A 10,100-nucleotide genomic window follows, 5' to 3' on the forward strand; every position below is an offset into this window, starting at 1 on the left:
CAGTTTAATAATGAACCAATCCAGCAACAACGAAGGAAGAAACCAAGATGCTCCTGACTCTGGTAAAGGAGAGGAAATGAAACACAGACTGCTCTCTGCAAATATCTAACCGGCAGGTAATAATCTGTTGGTCATTTTTCTCCCATTTCAAACCCAGAGACTGTAAACACTGAGCAGAAACACAGAGTTCACCCCAGAAAATCTACATGTGCAGCTAAGAAGTGACTTTAGGTTTAAACTTTAGTGTTTTAAACAAATAAAATTAAATGTCTCATTCTCCCTCTGACTGACCCACTCGTGCTGCCCTCCTGTGGTCATGGCTGCAGACATGCCACAGTCTTCAGGCTTTCCCCCTGAAGCCCACCTCTCATAGCACACTACATAATCAGTGACCCAAAGCCACAAACGTGCAGCACAGCCGTACTGCAGTCCCAGCCACACGAAAGGAGTCGAGGCGTTTTTGGCTCTTTCCTGGACCCATCGCTGCTCCTCAGGGTTGCTGATTGAAACCAGGTCATGGTGTTTCTGTCTGCAGTAATTCAAGGCTTCCTCCCAGGTTTTGTTTTCCCTGATCAGGATCAATTTATCTAAGAACATATTCAATCTGGATGTTTGGTCCAGTTTCACTGGAAGAACAAAATAAAACATTTCAGTGAATGTCTTCAGATGAATCAGCAGCTCTACAGAGAAATCTCTGTTCCAACCATCAGCTAAACATCTTCACCTCTGACAGAAGTTCAACATACATGCAGAAATAAGTGGCTGAAGAAACATTCTGACCTAAATCCTCTCAGTGACTCCAGCTGTTCATCTATTGGACAAACAGCTGAGATAAATCTGTGTAAACTCACCATCATAGCAGAAGAAAGGCTTTCTTTGGTCACATCCAGCAGAGCTCCATCTTCCTGATCTCTCTAACAGAGTCATAGCACATGTCCTGCTGTTTAGTCCATCATTAAATGAGTCCATGTCCCAGTGTCTGAAAGAGAAGTTACTCCCATCTGACCACCTCCAGCTGTCTCTGAACAGGCCGATCCATGAGGCTCTAGACTTCAGCAGCTTCTTAAACTCTTCACTGTATATCTGATCGAGTCCACTGGCCAGGTCAGTGTGATGCTGTCTGCAGTAGCTCTGAGCCTGAGTCCAGGTCACAGACGTCTCATTCAAATGAAAGGTTTTGTTGTTTTTCATTGTTTCTGTCAAATCAACAGAAAAACACAAAAACATCTTTATCAGCTAATTTGTCTCATTCTTCAAAATGTCTCTTTCAAGAACATGTGATATAACTGTAGATTATAACATTATTAAATATTGTTTCATCACATTACAGTTCACATATTCTCACCGTCATAGCAGATGAACTGAAATTTGCCACTACATGGGTAATCTGCCCACTTCTCTGATGTCCTCACACAGTTCTCAGGGGTGCCATCATAATCATTTGGCTCTCGAGCTGCCCAACAGGTCTTATTTTCAGTGTATTCCTCCCCCGGCAGAGACCAGTGCCACCTCCTGTTGTGTCTTCCTGGCTCGCTGTACAGTCCAATCCAGGCTTGTGTTTGACTCTGTGCAGAGTCTTGAAGTCTTCTCATGTCTGTCAGGTCAAACACTTTGGCCAGGTCTGTGTAGTTCTCTCTGCAGTATGCCCGTGCTTCATCCCAGCTCATCTCTTCTTTAATAAAGTGGTACTCATACAGCTGACATGTGATGAAGACACACTGACCTAAAACAGAAGAAATACTGTTGAATATCTGCTGATACAAGCAGGAAACTCATGTTCCCATCAAACTGTCCAGTTTACAGGTGAATCCTGGATTTTCTCAGTAAGAGTTCATTTGTTTAATGAGTCCTGATCAAACTAAAGGATTTTAGGTGGAAACAATCAGGAGCCCTGGTAAAATGATCACTCACCCATCAGAAGAAGCAGAAACAGACTCCACTGCATCGTCGCTCTGTCACATGAAAATGACTTTTCTGTCATTTGGAGGAAACAATGAATCCAGCAGCTCTTCAGTGTTTGATGGACACGCAGCACTTTATATTAAACACAGATATCTAGTTTATCACACACTGCTGTAAGAAATATATGATTCTTCTTAATAAATGATCATCTGTTTAAAATTGTCCATGAAGAAAGAAGCAACAGTTCAAATGTGGTCCACACAGCACCTCTGTACACAAACATGAAATGAGCCTGCAGGTTTGAATCTGGTTCTTCTCTGGTGTTCATGCAGACAGCTGTGCAGGAAATAACCATCTGTACTAACACACACTCTCTTTGTACTCAGCATTTGAATATGAACTAACAGTTTTTACCCCTGACTCAAAGACACAGTGTTAATATGAGTTATATACAGACTCATTTACATATTGCTTTGGAAAGAAGAAAGAAGAAACACTGGACTGTCCAACAAGAGGAAGTTTCTAATATCCAAATATGACAGCAGAGGTGCACATGGACAGAAACATGAATATGAGTCTGTTGATTTTTGAAAATATAAACATAACGCTGCCTGTACTGATCAATATCGCTGGATCGCTCTGACGCTGACATGATCTTATAAACCTATCAAAGACTTTTTGCATGTACTGACGCAGCAGTCAATCCTGTTCAAGCTCGCCCTCCAAATTCACCCATCGTCAGGTTGTCATCCATCGTTGAGCTTGTAGAGCTCAATAAATGTCTGTCAGTGCTGATTATTCAAACAGTGTTTAAAACGTGACTCATTCATTGTCAAAAATATCTCCTCTGGATATGCAATTGTTTTTAATATGGCACCTTTTATATTTCACAAACTGCAGATGATGAAATCCACTTTATTTCGTTCATACTCACTGAGCTTCATCTTTAATATGTCAAACTATCTGAACAAGAACGGTATTGTAGATGTAAAGATGCATCTTAATTGACGCAAAGGCAAAAATCTGGAATAAATTTGATGTGACTGTTCATATAAAATCCAACAAAGGTGTGTGTGTGTGTGTGTATAACCCAGTCATAAATTACATATTGTTATAATTACACAAAATGTGTTCTTCATACCTGACTGTTAGGACCTCCAAGCCTGTAGTTATGTTCATTATCAGTTAGAGCCCCTCCTCATTGTTCTTCTTCTTCTTTGGTGCAACCCTATAAATACAGTGTACCCTTTTGCCTCTCCCCTTTTCTACAATTCCCCTGTGGGAGAGGTGGGTGTCATTTCTTTCCAGACACTGTAAAACACACATATAATTCATATTTAGCCACCCTGATATTTCTGAATGTGTGTCTTTATTTCAGTTATTGTCATCATTGTGCCAGTTTTTATTAGATGCTATAAAAGTGTAGTATGTGTGTGCCACAAATGTTTTTTAGGCACCATAAATGCTAGCATGGATATATGCTCCTTGCTAGCTTGGAAGTTGTGGTGGGTTGAGCTAACCCTCTTCCCCACTGTTTGTATTTGGTCGTAGGAGCTGGAGCGAGCAAGTTATTTACTCGGATGTCTTTCATACTTTTACTTTTACTCTTTGTCAGACACAACGCAGAAACACACTGGTTACGTGTGTGTGTGTGTGTGTGTGTGTGTGTGTGTGTGTGTGTGCTTGCAGAAGGAATGTCTCGACAGGAGCCTTTTTAAATGCATCCAATCAGCTTTTTTTTTTTTTTTTAACAAGAGGTGTACATTGTAATAAAAGTCTTCTTTTTCATATTTTATAAATATGAAACTCACAAGATTTTGAATTCATGCTCTTGTGAAAGAATATAAATCTCTGTGTCACAATGATTTCTATAAAAACATGTTGTTTATGGGGCCAATATGACAAATCTTTCATGGTCCCTATGAATGATCACTGGTAACTGAAGAGAAAGAAGAGGAAGCTTGAACCCAGATTCTGTCCATTTTCATAACAAGTGACAGCTCAGACATCTGTTAATGAGAGAACATGTTCTTATCATAAAGACGGTGATGTGAAGCATCAGCAGGACGTCAAAGTGTTCAACAGTCTGGACCCTGAGACATAATAAAAACAGACTTGCCAAAGTAAAAGCAGAGCCAACGTGTGTATTAGATACCCTCAGTTCAAAAGCAGAAAACATAAAAAATAGAATCCACAACAAATCATCCTAAATAAATGTCATCCTGGGGGTCGTTACAAGGAAATACAAAAAGAAAAATCTGCCATTTTTTTTATCTGAAAATGTTGCATTTAGTAAAACAAAGGAGTACAGGGGTCAACAATAATATGGAATATGGACATTGCTGTTTTGTCCGCTATATGTAGAGCCAAAGCAACTGCACATGTGTAAAAAGAAGTTCTTTGCATGGACTTTGAATATATCGATATCATAAAGATCATATTTTGCAAAAAACAAACTTCTTCTCTCTCAGAGCCCTGCAACCTGTCAAAATACAGATAGTTGAGACAAAATAACATACTGAGTCATAGTTATACCAGCTACACCAGGCTATCAATTTTAGGTTATAAATTCACGTGATAACACGCTCTCTTCCTTCACCCCCCTGTTCACAGACAAAATTGCAAGCTGGTAATTGTAAGAGGCACAGACATGTGCCATATACCATGTTCCTCTCCACAGTAAAAGGCTTAAAATACTGATTCATTTAACGCAGCTAAAGCGATTGTTTGTAAAAACCAGTCTTTGTTTTTTTTACAACTGTGTTTTTATATTAAACAGAAGTCAAAGCAGCAGCAGGTAAACTAACTACTGTGATCGATCTGTCTCTATGCAGCCATCTGTGCTTTGGCTGCAGATTCTGATGCATCACTGATCTGCTGTATTACACAGAACTTCCTGCAACGACTCAGATATGCCTTGATCTGACACACCCGCTTCAAAGCAAACTTCTGCGCTTCAGAGTTTTAAACTGAATTCATTATCAAGATTCAAGATTCAAGGTCTTTATCATCAACACAGCATACAGCAGATTCAAATGCTGCCTCCAGTTTGTAGTGGGTTTATGGGAGCTTTTGTTGTTGTTGAGTCTTTTGGTGAGTATTGTGAGGTGTTTGTAAAAGTGTTTGTGTTTGTCTAACATGGTGTTTTTCTCCAGGACAGGCCTCGGTGTGAAAGTCTTCCTGCACTGAGGGCAGCTGTGGATTCCCTTCCTGTCCTCTTCATCAAAGTGCGTTTTAATACAGTTCATGCAGTAGCTGTGTCCACAGGGAATAGCCACCGGATCCTTCAGTAGATCAGCAGGAAGAAAAGGGAGGGTTATCAGGCTGTGCTTCACTCCAGGAAGAGGAGCGGTTTGAGAGCGATACTGTGTGTTTAACCCTTTTATTTACCACTCACCTCAACCTTTAAGCTTGTTAACCCTTTCTTTTATATAAATAAATTTCACTTTAGAAACATCAGAGTTCTCACTGAAGTTAGCAAACAGTCCTCAGTTTTACTGAATGCAGGAGGATAATGATCCTAAACATTCAGTCTGGAAAATAACCTGACTCTCAAAATCAGCAAAACTAGAGAAATGACACTGGACTACCGGAAACGACCAGTCAGGGAACACCAGCCCATCCACATAAAGAGTGTCAAGGTCGAAAGGGTCAACAGCTACAAATTCCTTGGAGTCAACATCACCGAGGATCTCTCCTCAACAGAAAAACACAAAAACATCTTCATCAGCTAATTTGTCTCATTCTTCAAAATGTCACATTTAACCTCCTAGGACCTGCGTCCACATATGTGGACATCACATTTTTGGTTATTTAGACCAGAATACTCAATTTTGCTCTACAAGGGCCTGATATCCACTTACGAGGACATTATACTGCTACTGTTCTATCACAATTTTAAACGAATATCCTCATATGTGGCTCTTATTTTTCTTAAAAACAAAACTAACGTAAAAAAAAATAAATCTGATAATTCTTTGTTTTTACATTCATTGGGCCCCAATATGCCCGTATATCAGAGAGAAATTAAAAATGCTGCTGTGGAAGAGTTCAGGTCTTAGGAGGTTAAAAGTATATGATATAACACAGATTATTAATTAGATTATAAAATTATTAAATATTGTATTATTACATTACTACATTATTCTCACCGTTTTAGCAGATGAACTGAAATGTGTGAGTACATGGGTACATGTACTCACACAGTACATCTGTTTTGAAATTTACATCTGGTTCTTCTCTGGTGTTCATGCAGACAGCTCTGCAGTAAATAATCATCTGTACTAACACACTCTGTCTGTTGTAGAGCTCAGGCCTCGTCTCCTTGTTTGTGCCAGATAATCAGCTGCAGTACCTAAAACAGTTCAGTCACAACCGTCTGCCCACTCTCACCCACCGACTTTCTCCTGCATGGTCATAGATTCAGAGCGCATCCTCCGACACTTGTCTGTGTTTGACTTTGTTGTGGAAAAATTAATGGAGCACTGAAACTAAAGTGGTTTGTTTGTGTGGAGACGATCTTTGTTCATCTGTCAGGAGGTTAGCTCCACAACTCCCATAACTACAAACCTTACTGAACCTTTAAGTCCACCAGCCTGGCTGTTTAAACACATCTGTGTTCCTCGTGGGTGAGTCAGACTTCCACTCTGCACTCACTGGTTGGACAAGGGAGACTTGCTCTGCATCAGAAAATCCACAAGGACAATGTCTGACCATCAGGTCTGAAGGTCAAAGCACTCAGAAAGCAGGAAACACAGCAGCAAGTCCACCTCTGAATGGCTCAGAAACACCAGTGGCCAAGTCAAAGTGTGGAATTTAAGGCTGAGAAGCTTCATCCTTCTTTAAACCGTCGTTCCTGCTAGGAAACCTCCAATGTGTCCCATTCAAACCATACTTCAAAGAAGAGAGGACCAAAAGACATGCCTAGTTGCAAGGTACAGACCTTTGCACACAGGTAGGTTTGGATAACATTTTCCCTTAATAGAATAACCATCTTTTAAAAACAGAATTTTTATTACTCATTTTTCACGAGGTGGTAGCAAATACCTTTTAACAGCACTGCATGCTGTGTCACTTATAGACTCACAATTACCTTTGCTCCTCAGTAACACCACCTGCATCCATAAATGACACTTCTGCTGCTCTGCAAAGGAGCTGATATCACTTAATTCAGTGATGCTCACATTCCCAATAAAAACATTCAATCACAAATATTATTTTCACAAAATGCAAACCCATTTTCTTCACACAGGGATCATTTGAATAGGAAACATTTAAGTCTTTTGAGCCATCAATTTTCAGCGTCCTGTGAAACAGTGAGGCAGACAAACGTATTACGAACTGATTATTAATAACTGTGATCATCACGTGTTATTGAGAAATCCTCACAAATACAAGGAAATAAAAATATGAGATTGCCACAGACAGAAATCTCTGTGTCAAACACAGAGAGGAAAGACTGCTGTGTTTACTGTGATGACCAATCGTAACAGTCCATTTCACCCGCATCTTTAGCCCTCTACAGCATAGCGTTGCCCTGAGGCAACAAACCACATTTTCATGCCTTACACTGGCCCTTCAAAAAAAACACTTTTTTTTCAGATAATGCTACCAGACACATCTCTTTCCAATAAAATGATGAGTTGAAGGTGGTGTGACTTTCATTTTGGGGGGGAGGACCCCTTTCTGCAAGCTGCACTACATGGGGGACATCTCCATTAGGAGGCAAGATAAAGATCACTATTTTACATGTTTATAGTGAAATAAATGTATATTAAAAAATACTTGTATGTGCATGAATATGTTAAGAAGCATATTTGATTGTTTGTTCTACTTTTTAAATTTATTTATACAGTAAAACTGTTCATTTTCATTCATTGCCTCAAGGCAACACTGCGCAGTTAGCCCAATTTTTTTCAGGCATTATAATGCATTTGCATATGTGTGTAGAGATGTGTTTGTGTGCATTTATATGATCATAGTCAATGTTTTTTACTTTACAATCTACTCATAATTACAGGACATGGATGTAAACACCTTTTATGGAAGGAAACCAAGGGAATGTGCACTGTCTGTCCTCAGAAAGTGAGGACAGTGAGCTTTCAGGGAGTGACATTGAAGTAGAGGAGTGGATCCCTGAATGAGGTTTGCGGGACACTTAGGAGCTCAGGGGTCAGTTGATAAAGTAACCGTGTCTTTGTGCGTGTTAGTGCCCACATAGCAAGCAGGTCTGGCCAGGATCAAGTCGGCACTGCTGGCTGACCAGGGCTGGACCAGGCCTGGCATCGATGGCACTGTCTATGTGATGGCATGCCATATCTGGCTTGATTGTGGCTTGGTTTATGTGGCCCAGGCCTACAGAAAACAGGTCTGGCCCAGACCTGGAATAAAAGCTTCAGTTTCGTATGCAGACTGTGGAATGGGGAACAGCTTCGTGTGAGCCCTGGCCTGGTCGACAGTTGATCAGAGGGGCTGCTGAAACTGGCAGCATGAACAGGGTGATGCCAACAACCTTCACAGCGTCCTTGTCTTTTGTCTGGTCACTTCTGCGTCAAAATACTGAAGACTGAAGTCGTTTGAAATCCCAAAGGTATCATTCACAAAACTTTGCAGCTCCTCTACTGTTGGTGGGATCCCTGATGGAATTTCTTGATTTGGTAATCAGTGATTACCAAAGCTTTTTATTTTAGCTTTATCTTGTTCAGCCTAGAATAAAATGTAAATGGGCAGAGTTAAGATTAAGTGGGGTCAACTTGGTCATTTTCTGCTGCTTCAATTTCAAAACTAGTAGTTTAATTTAATACAATCATCCATCACAACCTATTCAAAATGCATAGTCTACATACTGATCAGCTGAATTTAAGTTGAGGGATCTTCCAACAACTGAAAAGAACACAACATTAATAACAATCACACTCCCCGAAGTAAATATTTTACACACACAAATTGTTAAAGACAAATTTGAATTAATACTAAATTTTTTAAAGGTGAGGTTCACATATAAAACAATGAAACTCTTTATTAGATTAAAAAGGGGATAGACTCTATTTTCTGTACCGATCTGGTGACAGATCATGACATGAAATAACACTATTTGTGTATTTATATACTGTATATATCTTCCCATATTTGAAAAGATGTCCTTTTAATCTACACAAGGTCATCTCTGTATCCAAACACCATCGGGTGTTAAACATAGAAATAGACTTATGTCAGATTAAACACGTATTACTATATTACTTCCTGAGTGTACCTTTGTCTTGAAGATCGTTCTACACAAACATAAACATCGTGACTGAGCGTGGGTCTCACTGATACACGACCAAGTTTAACTGGAACCTCCATCATCCCTCTATGTGAGCTGTGCCTGCACTAAATTCACGGGGCTCCGACAGCATGAAAATGAAAACCAGTTATGTTGCTGGACTGAGCCACTTTAGCTTCATTACCACAACTGAAAAACTGTGTGGAGACAAAAGCTTTGAAAAACTGTGACTGACAAAATCCTGCACAAATGATTTTAACTACATCACTGAGTGCAAAACTTTTTCATAAAATGTTAAAAGTAAATGAGGGAGGCTACAGCCCATCGAAATACATCATTGATATATTTTTTTAATATGGTAAAACGTGTGGTTAAGCTCTGAAGTAACACAGCCTTGGAAAGTGACCTTATGCTAGCAGTCCACTTCATGCCATTTTGCGTAAAAATATGATACTGTCGTTACAGTGGTCATTATTAATCAAATTTTGACGTATCATACTGTTTAGATCTTTTACTCAAAACTGCTACACGTTATTGTTTAAAACATGTCGTATATTCGTACAACATAAGATAATCTTATGTGCCACAAACAGGACTTTAATATCACCAACCATTCCCATGTTGTTACGGTGTATCCATATAAATGGACCACCCAGGTCAAAAGGTCATCAATCAAGCTTGCATTCTTGAGTGACACAAGCCGTATACATATGTTTTTTAGCGTGGCACTTGTGGTCCTCCATACTTTTATAGTTTGAAGTATCAGAGACGTGCTGTGATCAGTTTGTTCACTCTGAGCCAGTCTGAGCAGTCAGACAACATATTTGTAAATCAGCACATGGCGGTGTTGCCCTCTCACACTCTTCAGGTGGAGTCCCGCCTCCTTCCAGGAAGCACTTCACCTGTGTGTCCGTGTTTAGTGTCCAGGTGTGAA

The 10,100-nt window shown here is 39.8% G+C and overlaps 1 protein-coding gene across 1 annotated transcript; it reads right to left on the reverse strand.

Annotated features, from left to right (window-relative positions):
• Window positions 1-179: 179 nt before the first annotated feature.
• On the reverse strand, window positions 180-2,079 carry LOC148103118 (putative C-type lectin domain family 20 member A). Its single transcript, XM_087838619.1, has 4 exons — window positions 1,912-2,079; window positions 1,346-1,723; window positions 852-1,196; window positions 180-587 (listed from the first exon to the last, which is right to left on the reverse strand). The coding sequence occupies exons 1-4, from the start codon at window positions 1,979-1,981 to the stop codon at window positions 241-243; spliced, it is 1,140 nt and encodes a 379-aa protein (XP_087694745.1). The 5' UTR covers window positions 1,982-2,079; the 3' UTR covers window positions 180-240.
• Between the last annotated feature and the right edge of the window lie 8,021 nt (window positions 2,080-10,100).

The sequence above is a fragment of the Neolamprologus brichardi genome, chromosome 3 (genome assembly GCF_056152115.1).
Source record: "Neolamprologus brichardi isolate AB-2024 chromosome 3, ASM5615211v1, whole genome shotgun sequence".
Classification (NCBI taxonomy): domain Eukaryota; kingdom Metazoa; phylum Chordata; class Actinopteri; order Cichliformes; family Cichlidae; genus Neolamprologus; species Neolamprologus brichardi.